A 12,576-nucleotide genomic window follows, 5' to 3' on the forward strand; every position below is an offset into this window, starting at 1 on the left:
CAGGGCATGATTTTTATGGTAATACATGATGGCTCATGTTGTGAGAGCCAAAGCCTCTTGTGCGTGACTATTAAATAGATTAACTCTTCAACATATTATTCAGTCAGAGAAGACCAGTGTATATAATTATCGTCTGCACAACATACACTTCTCTGTTGCACGATGCATTCTTTCAGTGGGGTATTCTCATAGCTAGCTATGAAATGTGCCTTTCTTTGTCCCACATCCACCAGTCAGCACGGGGTCAATGTGAAAAATTATTTGGGACTAAGTGTATTTCACATCCATTTCACATGATGTTTCTTCTCTCTCTCTCTCTCTCTCTCTCTCTCTCTCTCACACACACAGACACACACACACACACACACACACACACACACTGAATAAACAGACATCAGTTTTGCATTGAACAAGTCAACCAATAGGAAAGGTTGGCAGTTGGTGTCAGCCATGCAGTCAGACAAGAAAGGAGGAAGATGCGGCAAAGGTTGTAAATGTGGAGACATTTTGACAAATGGGTCACCACCCAACACTGCATGATCAAGCTTGCTTTGACCAGTTAGCAAACAGTTCTGGTCAGGTGGCCCACGCACTGTCTGCTCTTTGGTCTCTTACATGCATGCAGTTTCCATATCAAATGACAAAATAAATACCTCCAAGAAGAATTTGCTGATTTTATCTCACAATTGTAAGTCTTTACCAGGTATTAGTTTCTATAAAATCAATATTGCTGTTCATCTATGAAATATTTAGAAAGAAAATACTGTAACCTTTGATTCAGTTTTTTCTGGGTTTTTTTTTTAATCATTATTTTATTCATTTTTTACAATCTGTGCTAAGTGTTGCTTGTGTACTCACTTTACCTCTCTTGTTTGTCAGCTGATGTGTTTGTCTTCTTTTAGATGTATGTTCAGTTTTGCATTTCTGTTATCTTTGCAGTATGAGTTAGGTATGATGTTGGATGTATATTCTTTGAGTGAAGCTTGTGGTCTGTCTCAGAGCAAAACAAATATTTGAAATGTGTGTGTCAACTTGTATGATTTGAAATCAAAGTCAATAAAGACAAAAATTAAGTGATTTGCCTTTTTTTGTTTTCCTCTTTACATGATATCCTTTTTGTTGATAATATGATCAGTTGGGATGGTGATTCCAGTATAGTTTGAGATTGTACTGCAAGCTTTGACTATATTTCCCTATCATGGCAACAACCAGACCCAAGAGATACAGACACCTGCAGTGTTGGTCAGGGAATTAGAGAATGACAGAGATGCATCTGTGAAGTGGATAACCTGCAGATAACTGTGTAATCCCCCTACATGTTAAGTGCACACAGTAGAGTGAACTTCTGAGTAAGAGCCAATTGGGAGGTGAAGAAAAGAATATTATTTTCTCATCTATCCTACTAAATGCCCCGATATCGCTGAGAAAAGAAGTCTCATAAAAAAAAAGTTTCGAAAATGTGTGTGTGTGTTTATAAGTCTGCATTTAGCCTTTATTTTTCTCACAGTCTTTCTTAGGTCGTATGTTGAAACAAGAGTTGACTAAACTGGACAGAGGTGATCGTGGCTTGATCCTCGTATTCAAGTTGATCACATCTCCTGAAATGTACGTTCATGAGCATTACAATCACACGGTCACGTCATTCGAACAAATCGTTTGTGTTCGGTGAATTGCGTCATTTTAGGCCCATAGTACACAGGCCGTCAATCATTAAGTTTCAGTGATTTTACTGAATTGCTTCGTGTGCGAGCTTATGCTTATGCCATCACGCGTAAAAACCTGTAAACAAAAGGACTAGTTGTATAACACAAGTTTCCTGGCTGCAGTGGGAGTGTGCATCGACACTAATTAAAATAATATTAGTGCCCGTGGACTGCGGCAGGCGAGCTAGGCTTGGCAGAGTGTGAGGGACTCGGGGTAAGCGGCGTCAGAGTAGCACATGCGGTGCGGACTTGGGCAGAAAATTTGTTTTAAGTAATAAGATGATGAAATGAAAGATAAAATGATAATTATAATAGATATATATAAACGAACAAGTAATAAAAAGTATAAAAAAAAGAATGAAATAATAGTAATGGTAAACCTAATAAAGGAATAGCACTGGCATTGGAGTTTACGTGTTGCAGATAATGTTCGCTTCTCACGTTTTTCAATCTGAAAGACGTACTTGACTTAACAGTCAACTTTGCATTAATCGGGTTAATGCGGTGCATGTTTTAATGAATGGTCATGTTCTAACAGTTACTGCGTTTTCCATTAAATGTTCAGTTACGTGTACTCAATGACAAAAAAACAACAAACAACCAAACAAACAAAAACAATAACAACAACAAAAACAAACAAACAAAAAACAAAACAAACAAAAAAAACAACCTACAACAACAACAAAATCTGCGAGTTTACAGACAATGAAGTTGTCTCATATTATTATTATCTTCGTGAACTCGTTCTATTTGTAGTCCTATACAAAAAATGGTAAGTGTATTCGAAGACTAGCTAGAAACAGGGTCTGTGGGGAGAAAGGGATAGGGTTGGAAATATACGGGCCAATAATTTATATAGGCCTTGGGCCTATGTGCCAGTCCTTTTTGTTGGTCCACGGCCATGCACATAGCTGAGTGGACAGATTAACGAATCAGCTACGTGCTAATCTCCCGCCGCACACATACTCTGAGCCTACCGCTGCAGGGTGCTGTTTACAGAATGTCCTTTGACTGACCGATACGTCAACATAGTGTTTTGTGTATAATGCTTTGTATATTTTTCTGTACTGGTGTAACGCATCTATGCTTCCTTGTCACTATGTAAACGTATGCATTCAAGGTAACACGCTTCAGGAAAAGTAAAAGTCTGTGGTTAACACATGCATGTTCATGTTGTGGAGCCGAAGTGGGGTGGTGTGGGAGATTTCGTTGTATCTTGGTTTCACACGTGTGCGTCTGCCGGTATCGGTTCATGTACGTGCATGGGTTAACGAAAGAATAAGGTCTCCAAGGAAAAGATTTTGTTCAAAGAAACTTCTAATAATCAGTATCCCAGCTCTGACTGACAAAACTCATGCCCAAAAAGTGAGAATCGACGTACCTCCTATGAACTTATTGATACATGAAATGAACTTCAGAATAGATAATTGTTGCTTGTATAGATTGCACACGACTCCAAGCCTTTGCTACTGTACACTTGTTAACACTTGTTATCGACTTGATCGTTCTCACTCTGTGACTTTCTTCAGATTTCTCTCAGGTTTTGACACGTGTGAACCAGTATGGTCGACCAACCAATCTATACGTTTCGAGTAATCCGATTTAAGCTTTCCACCATAATCAAGAATCTTCGCAAAAGTATCACCGGACCTGAACAATCTTCATAACTGGCGACTGTTCCCTTTCGACGTGACCATTCGTATTGAGATGCTCCAGTCACCACACACTTATACTCTTTTCACAATGCCGGTCTGTCGTGACAAGTTTCGACTGTTCCTTTTCGTGACATTGGCTGGAGTAGTTGTGTGTGTGACACTGGTATTCCTGTCTCCAAGTATGCCTAAAGGTAATATTTTAATTTAATACCCGGCCCTCTGTGTGTGTGTGTGTGTGTGTGTGGTGCACGTGCGTGTGTGTGAATAGTGGTATGTAGCACGTGTCTAAAGCTAATCAGTCAGTGTGAATCAGTATGTACGAATCACTTGTGCATGTCCCAGTCTGCCTGTCTTGGTCTTTCCGTTTCTTGCTCCTGTAATTTCTCTCACACAAAAAACAACACAAAACAAAAACAAAACAAAACACACACAAGCAACAACAACAACAACAACAACAACTTTTTGCTCTTCAGTATAGATGTACATTGTTGTGGATATATCATATCAGTATTGTTAAATGAATGTAATCAGTATATGCTATTCTGCTTCAGTACAAATGTGTGTATGTCTTTTACAACAACAACAACAACAACAACAACACACACACACACACACACGTACACACACTGGTGCTTACCCATTATCCTCGAAAATGAAAGCCTCTCTCTCTCTCTCTCTCTCTCTCTCTCTGTTTGTAGTCCCATTTTGTTCTCATTATTCATAAATGAATTAGCATTAAAAATGATATACCGAGGAAGACATGATAGAAGATTAACGATTGATTTTATAGAACTGTTTTTATTTATTACTTGCTGATGATATTGCTTTGCTTTCGGAGATTGGTCTACAGATGCAACTGAATAACGTGAAGAAAAACTCAGCTACTAAATTGCAATTAAATGTTAATTTAGATAAAAGTGATAAAACTTAACCGTTTTTTTATATATTGTTTTTAGGAAAGGTGATTATTTGGCAGCAAGGAAAAGGCGGGTGTACGGTGGTTGTCAAAAAAAATGTATTATGTTACTATATGAAGAAACTCTTTATTGAACAATACATCTTTGGATACTTTCAGATACAGCCTATCGTACCATATGGTTCAGAATTATGGGGTCTAGATTAAAATCCTAATTGACAACTGATGTGAGTCCGTTCATTTATTCGGACTGAAAAATATTTTAGGAGTTGAAATGAAAGCACCTAAAGATTTAGTATACTGTGAGACGAGCAGATGTCCAGTCTATATAAATTCTGCAGTGAAAATAATGTGTTCGATACCTGTTGAAATTACTAAAAACGAGTGAAGATAGACTGCCACGTAAACCCCATAATACGTTGTATACCTATGATTTAGAATCTGGACGTAAGAGAGTTTGGGCGTCAAATGTACGAACTTGTCTTTGTGAATTTGGATTTGGATATGTACAGGAATACCAAGGAACAGGCAATGAGACTGTTTTTGAAAAAGTTTGACAGACTGCATATGGCAAAACTAGAAAAAAAAAAACATACCCAGTCAAGTGATAAATATTGTTTCTACAATCTTATACACGTTTCGTTTAAGAATTATCTTCTGCTGAGCATGGAAAGACATCTACGATGTTTGTTAAATGAATAAAAATTATGCACAGGTACCGCTATAAAATGTTGATCATTCAGAGGAGCTGTGTCCTTTGTGCAAGGAGTCAAATGAAGATGAAGTTCATTTTGTTTCGAAGTGTCTTGTTTTGCATGATTTTCGTGTAAAAATTTTGAAGGTCCATGTTTGTTCAGAATATGTTTGTTGATGGCATCATTTGATAATGGTATCGCATGTAATGTCGCATTGTATTTATACATATCTTTTAAGTCAAGACTAAGAGAAACAATATTGTCATAATTTCTTTTATTTAATTGTGAAAATGTTGAATGGTCACTGATATGTATATTGGGATTATGGCCTTAAATAAATAAATCATCTCTCTCTCTCCCCTCCCTCTCTCTCTCTCTCTCTACACACACACACACACACACACACACACACACACACACACACACACACACACACACATTTTCATGTTTGTGTTTGTTCCTTTTTCTTCTCCGAACGCGAGTGGAAACACTCATGTTGACCATTGGCCTTTTACATTATGTAGGCCTAACGAATTTACGTCGATGTTTTAGAGCTGGATTTTCCAGATACACATCAGACTACATAGATACCACACATATCGATAAACCATTCATACGCTTCTTTTGGTGATTAATATACTGATTTATCCCTGGTTATGCCATGAGATAAACATATAAGCAAGCATACGTGTTTATAACTCCATATTCCACATATCTGATGATAGGTTATCGGGTAGATTCATTAATTCATCAAACAAACAAAAAAATTAATTGCACATTTCTATAATGATTTCACAGCGTAATCATATATATATATTCTTACTTCTATAACAGCAGTTTTAGATGAAGTGTGTGTGTGTGTGTGTGTGTGTGTGTGTGTGTGTGTGTGTGTGTGTGTGTGTGTGTGGTTTTTCAGTACATGTTAATCATAATCTCTCTGTACTGACTGAACGTTCATTTTGTTCCACCCTGCGTTTGTCTGTTGCCCCAGTAACAGAATTGTATTAGTCATAACCTCTCTCTCTCTCTCTCTGAATATTCATTTTTAGGGGAAAGAAGGAAGCTGGCCATTGACAGACTTGACACCTGGAGAGCAGTAGAACGTTCTGTGTCGGCGAGAGAGGTGAGTGAGAAGAGCAGGCAAAACAAGACAATCGAGCCATCTTGACACTTTCCCAAATAGTGCGTTTTAAATCCACATGAGTTGCAGTCTCTGCTGTAGATCGTCACTTTCGGTAATGGACCCCGCGAGAAAAAAAGACAGCTGAAAGCCGGGTGTGCGTGTTGATTATTCCTTCGTTCCTTCATCCCATCTGTCACGATCCGTCAATATGATTGTGTGTGTGTGTGTGTGTGTGTGTGTGTGTGTGTGTGTGTGTGTGTGTGTGTGTGTGTGTGTGTGTGGTGTGTGTGTGTGTGTGTTTGTGGTGTGTGTGTGTGTGTGTGTGTGTGTGTGTGTGTGTGTGTGTGTGTGTGTGTGTGTGTGTGTGTGTGTGTGTGTGTGTGTGTGTGTATGTGTGCGTGTGTGTAAATACATACGCGCGTGTGCGCGCACATACTTTTAATAGAAAAATGAAAGCTGCATCACTTTGTTCGTGGACAGGAGTAGATCAGCCGCAGAGTGGAGGTAATTATTATCAGACTTTTTGCTTGTTTCTTTATTTTGTTGTGTTTTATACTCACAAGCTCAGTTGTGTCTAATTTTGTAACGATCATACGTTGTCTGTTTAGATAAGGCTGCATCATAGACGTCTGCTGAATGTTTGAAGTGTAAAACCTTCCACATTATGTTATGTGATTATTACTGTTAATTATAGCCTGCAGAACCTCAAGTCTTCATGAGTTTGGTGTGTCAGTTTCAACTGGTGAAGCATAGCTGTTTGTCCCACGGCTGTTGCCTTCAGTGTTTCCATCTGTTTTCCAGATTCAAGAAACAAAATCAAGAACCTGGTTGGAGACGGAATCAGCTGCACAGATGAGCACACATGACGGTGAAATCACTGCGCCAATCTCTAAACAGACAGAGACTCGAACGATCACCATATCCAAGTTTAATAACCAGCCTCCAACAATCATCACATCGGAGTTCAACCAGCCTCCAAAGATCACCGCTTCCAAGTCTAATATCCAGTCTCCATCGATCACCGCATCGAGCTCCAACCAGTCTCATGACGACACCATTTACGAAGCTCGGGTCAAACACGTGAAGGATGCTTGTAAAGTGTTGATGACGGCGGGTGGACACAACACGGTCTCACCTCTTGGCTTGCCCACAAAGGAAGCAGGGACCGGTTTCTTTGTGTCCAGTGTTCACAAGTTGGTGTACTGCTCTGTAGAGAAGGTGGGCAGCTCTTTCTGGAAGAGAGCCTTCAGGGTCCTGAACTCTGTCGAGCCACCAAAGTCTCTCTTTCGTCAGTCAGGGTTAACATCGCATGTGGATAATGAAAATATCACTTTTGAAAATAAGAGCACCCAGTGGCAGCAGAATCAGCTCGATAGTTCTTTAAAGTTCCTGTTTGTTCGCGATCCTTTTTCCAGAACGTTTTCTGGATACATGGACAAAATCTTTCTACCATTCTTCCAAACTTATGTGCAAATATCCCAGAAGACTGGCTCCATGAAAGATTCCCACTTCAACCGTGTGGAAAATATGACTCAGTGTGAACTGAAAATTCCGACGTTTGCCCAGTTCATCCAGTCAGAAGTTTCGAAAAATGTATCTTATTTCTTTACGTTCGAAGGACACTTCAGACCAATCCACACACACTGCAATCCATGCGCGGTATCTTTCGACATCGTGGGTAAAATGGAATCCTTCCGCCAAGACACGGAGTACATTCTGAGCAAGGCAGGGCTGAGTCTGAGCGACGTTGCTGGTGACCCCAACACCTTCGAGGCTCGCAGTGATCTGAGCATCATGTCCGACATCGCGTGGAGAACGCTCATCTCCCCAGTCTGGAGACAGACGGAGGAGGACCCCAGCTGTCGGCCGGTGAGACACGAGCTGCTACGGCGATTGTGGACCACGTTCCAAGTCCGGGGTCTGCTGTCAGCATCAGTGTGGTATCCTCTGGGAGCCGAGCAAAGTGCAGAGGCCACGCTGCCCGATCTCCTGCTGGCCATCAAGGACGGCTACGATGCCTCGGGAGACAGACGTCAGCGCTTGCAGCAGAGGGAGGCGGCCATGATAGAAGCGTTCAGATCCGTCCCTGTGGACCATCTGAAAAGGCTTCAGGCCATCCACCGCGTGGACTGCGTTCTGTTTGACTATGACTGTTCCCTGGATCGCTTTTTGCATGCTTCGGACCGGCTGCCTGATCATGCATTTTTCAAAAACTGGCAGTAACTCGGCCTCAGCTGGGCCGTGTAGTGATGATCGCCGCGTGTGTGAGCACGCGTCCACGCGCGCGCGCACACACACTGATGCACACATATGCAAGCACACGCATGCGCGCGCGCACACACGCACGCACGCACACACACACACACACACACACACACTTATGCACGCCGGCGTTCACGCACAGCATGTGCACACTGACACATAACTTACACATACGCATGTGTGCGTGCACACACGTATAACACATGCGGCAAACACACAAGGACACGCGCATATACACATTGGCCAAAGCACATCCAAACTTGCACGCGTACCCATGCGCATACGCGCGCACACACTTAATGAGCACACACGCACATCTGCAGATTAGCACACACACACACACACACACATGCACACATGCACGCACGCACGCATGCACGCACACACACACACACACATTCACACACATGGACATGCTGAAGTTGTACATGCCATTAATGAACATTATTTGTTCAAATGGAGTTCAGTACGTGTGTGTGTGTGTGTGTGTGTGTGTGTGTGTGTGTGTGTGTGTGTGTGTGTGTGTGTGTGTGTGTGTGCGTGCGTGTGTGTGTGTGTGTTTTAGTGAGTGTCTGTCTTTGTCAGACCTGTCATGTTAATGAATTTAATTATTAACACCAGTGGCATCAACTGAGAAGTGGAGTGTGCTCGCGTCAGGTGTACAAATGTAGCGGTGTGTGTGTGTTGTGTGTGTGTGTGTGTGTGTGTGTGTGTGTGTGTGTGTGTGTGTGTGTGTGTGTGCGCGCGCGTGTTTTTGTCTGTGTGTGTCAGTTTGTCTGTGTCTGTGTGTTGGTAATTAATTTAACGTCTGTCCGTAAAAGTGATTTTAGACGAATAAAAAACAACAACAAAAAAACAACAAAGTACAGAACCGAGTCAAATATCCATAGGTAGTTAGTTAATGGACGTTTGGATAGGCTAACAAGGAAAAGAAATTGTAGGTCAAAGACGAAGAAAGATACATTTTTTTGTAAATGTGTCGTTGGAGAGTGCAAGAGTGAACTTAGAAACAAAAAATCTCTGCACAAGAAAGAATAGGCATACTTGCTATTTTCTCTACGGACAGACATGCCAGGCCAATATTCCACGACTATTTTGTTGAAGATGTCAATTTTCCATCTGTGTACTGAAGAATCTCTATTTTCGTACGAATGCTGAACTGAATGTTTATTGCATTCATATTAAACTTTCTGTGATTATTTTGATATTTTATTCAAGGCTATGTTTGACTGAACATATTACAGTGACCCAAGCAAAGTCGTCAACAAGAGAACACCACTCTTGTAGATCAGTTCAGTTCAGTTCGGTAACTCAAGGAGGCGACACAGCGTTCGGAGAAATCCATTATACGCTACACTGTATCTGCTTAGCAGAAGCCTGGCCAGCAGCGTGACCTAACACGGTCAGTCAGGTCTTGCGGGGAAAAAAAAGAAAAGAGATACATGAATAAGTAAAAAAAAAATAGGTGTGACCCCAAAGTCGAGGGCTACATGCCGTTGTACGTTGTGCAGACCACGAGGGTCCCTTCCGTTCTTGTCAAGGGGAGTGCTAACCTTCTCTCCTTTCCGTTCAACAACACACACACACAAAAAAAGGAGGTTCTGGCGAGGTTCGAACTCGCGACCTTCTGCGTGTAAAGCAGACGTGATAACCACTACACCACAGAACCGTTGTTAAAAAGCATATTCGAACCAAGCACGTTCGGGTCGAGAGAGAAGAGACAGCGCTAAAGCCTTGTTGACGACTCGGTTCACGTAAGCTCGTTTTAGACTTCTGTTCTTTTCCATTCAGTTCACACCCACCCATGCACAGCACAATGTCTTTCTATCGTTGAACAACTTTTGCCGTCTTTAGTGTACGATTTGTTTCATGAAACTTGGTCAGGATTTTTTTTTTTTTTTTTTTTTAATAATGAAAAAAGTGTTTTGCTTCCTTCTTCATCTCTCACACTCCCTCTCATTCGGCATTATGTAAACACGCCAGACACTGTTTAATCGGTCAGTGGACGCTTTTAGTCACCCCGAAGCGAGTTATAAAAGGTCATATTTGATGAGGTAACCGTCTGTCGCTTGCACCATTATGGATCTGTTTAGGGTGTGATGATGCCCTAGAAAATGAGGCAACAGAGGCAATGGAGTACCACGGCTGTAAGAAATGGTGTCACCGCAGCTGTGCTGAATTGACAGAAGCACGTGCCTGAGCGAAGGATGTGATTTCTTGGTGTAGCTGTGCAAAAATATAGAGAACCGTGCAGAAACGACGTCACAGCTAGAATGGAAAGTAAACTGGACATTGTAATGAAAATGCTTGAAACTCTTTCAATTGGAATGGGCAATCTTGAGACAAACCATGCAGCATGCAGTATAGAGTCCGTTGAAAGAAAAAAAAAAGTAGAGACTGTGAAACAAAAAGTAAAACACATGGTGAAATTTAGAGAAAAGGAAAAAGGGAAAAGGAATACCATTGTGGCTAACTTGTCAGAAAGTGACAAGGACTCTGCTGAAAGCAGAAATCAGGACAGGGATCGAGTCAGAAAACTGGTGAAAAAGATTGTTGACGATGTGGATGCTAGTACATATGAGGTGGATATCGCAGTTCACTGAGTAGACTTGGCCCTGTTAAGAATGGTACAAATGCGAGACCACGACTGCCGAGACTGACTGTTAGAACTGAAGAGACCAAAAGGGAAAACGTTGAAAAAATGTCACCAGTCTCAACAAGAACGTGCCCCCAATTAAGGAACAGGGTTTACATAATGACGACAACACACTCAACTTGAGGAAAGGGAGAAGGTACGAAAATTAAAAGAAGATTTGAAAACCAGGAAAGAGAAAGGAGAAGCGAACATAATGATAATAAAGGGAGGGAAGGACATACTCTCAGGTGTTCGGAATGAAGCGATATCTATGAGTTTTTAAGGGAGAAACAACTAACCTGAAGCGCACTAATGCTTTTCTAACAGCAATGTTACTTATTTTAAATACAGCGTGGGGAATGTCAGGAACTGATTTAAATGAAGTATAAAAAGAAAACCGTTCTCCTGAAACATAAATATTCCAGTCCTGAAGAAAATCTTTAATCTCTGTTTGAATAGAGACAAAAATCCCTTACTAAAGCCCACCTCTTGATTTTCCCATACATGTCCAAATCCATTACGGTATAATGCGAAACACACATCAGAAACCCAGTTGTTTTTATTGTTACAGTGTAAGTTGTAAAGCATTTTGTATGTTTTGAATGGTAGACGGCCGGTGTGAAGGCATAGTCACTAACTTAAGCCAAAATTTTATACATTTAGTGTATGTTGTTATGTAGAGTGGATACCTTCCTGTTGCATAGATTAGAGCATTTGAAGTTCTAATGCTTACATTTAGTAATCTCTTTAAAGCAAATAAATGGACTTTTTCAATAATACTTTGATCAGCCATCAGGCCCCAGACCTCAGAAGCATATTTGAGCATAGGCTGTATTTGGCTATCAAATAACTTCAAGAATATTTGTGCAGATTGGTCACCAATTGTCCAGAGCAATTCTAAAAGGAAAGAACCCCCTTTCAGCTGTAACAGCCATGTCTTCTGATGCATATGAGAACGTGAGACCTGTTAAATATAACTCTACCAAGATATTTATAGCGGTTAAAAATCTAGCTTTTGGCCATCATAAAACCACTTTGATGAAACATAGCCACCATTTCTGAATATAACTACCTTAGATTTATCAACTTGAAATTTACATAGAGGCCAAGGTTTTTTTTTTTTTTTTAAATTTTTATTATTATTTTTTTAGAGAGAGTGAGTGAGAGAGAGATCAAAGTTTTAGTTTTTTTTGTTTTTTTAATTTTTTTTTTATAACAGAACGCATATTGTTAAACATTCACTTCTGTAAGGTATTGCGCAATAAAAAAATAATACTGATGAGTTCGAAAATGAAATGCAAAACGTAGGTTCCACCGAGATTTGAACTCGGATCGCTGGATTCAGAGTCCAGAGTGCTAACCATTACACCATGGAACCGTCCTGAGAGAGGTGGTTCAAAATAACCTATTTATAACTTACGTAGAACATTAGTTGATGTATGAAAATGAACAAACATAGAAATTAACAACATTTTATTAAGTAACGCTTAACTGACAGTAGAATTCCAACAGGTAAACAAAATAAATCATCAGACAATACTACAAACACACAAGGAACAAAAAAACAACTTCCCATTGTGAGAAGAG

At 40.5% G+C, this 12,576-nt stretch overlaps 1 protein-coding gene and 3 non-coding genes across 4 annotated transcripts; 1 reads left to right on the forward strand and 3 right to left on the reverse strand.

Moving 5' to 3' along the window:
- Nucleotides 1-6,944: 6,944 nt before the first annotated feature.
- LOC143298596 (carbohydrate sulfotransferase 12-like) lies at nt 6,945-8,315 on the forward strand. Its single transcript, XM_076611478.1, has one exon. It carries the CDS (start codon nt 6,945-6,947, stop codon nt 8,313-8,315), a length of 1,371 nt encoding a protein of 456 aa, XP_076467593.1.
- Nucleotides 8,316-9,807: 1,492 nt separating this feature from the next.
- On the reverse strand, nt 9,808-9,930 carry LOC143299257 (U6atac minor spliceosomal RNA). Its single transcript, XR_013057506.1, has one exon. It is a non-coding gene; the product is annotated as a U6atac minor spliceosomal RNA (small nuclear RNA).
- Nucleotides 9,931-9,950: 20 nt separating this feature from the next.
- On the reverse strand, nt 9,951-10,023 carry Trnav-uac (transfer RNA valine (anticodon UAC)). The gene has a single exon. It is a non-coding gene; the product is annotated as a tRNA-Val (tRNA).
- Nucleotides 10,024-12,295: 2,272 nt separating this feature from the next.
- On the reverse strand, nt 12,296-12,367 carry Trnaq-cug (transfer RNA glutamine (anticodon CUG)). The gene has a single exon. It is a non-coding gene; the product is annotated as a tRNA-Gln (tRNA).
- Between the last annotated feature and the right edge of the window lie 209 nt (nt 12,368-12,576).

The sequence above is a fragment of the Babylonia areolata genome, chromosome 24 (assembly GCF_041734735.1).
Source record: "Babylonia areolata isolate BAREFJ2019XMU chromosome 24, ASM4173473v1, whole genome shotgun sequence".
Classification (NCBI taxonomy): domain Eukaryota; kingdom Metazoa; phylum Mollusca; class Gastropoda; order Neogastropoda; family Buccinidae; genus Babylonia; species Babylonia areolata.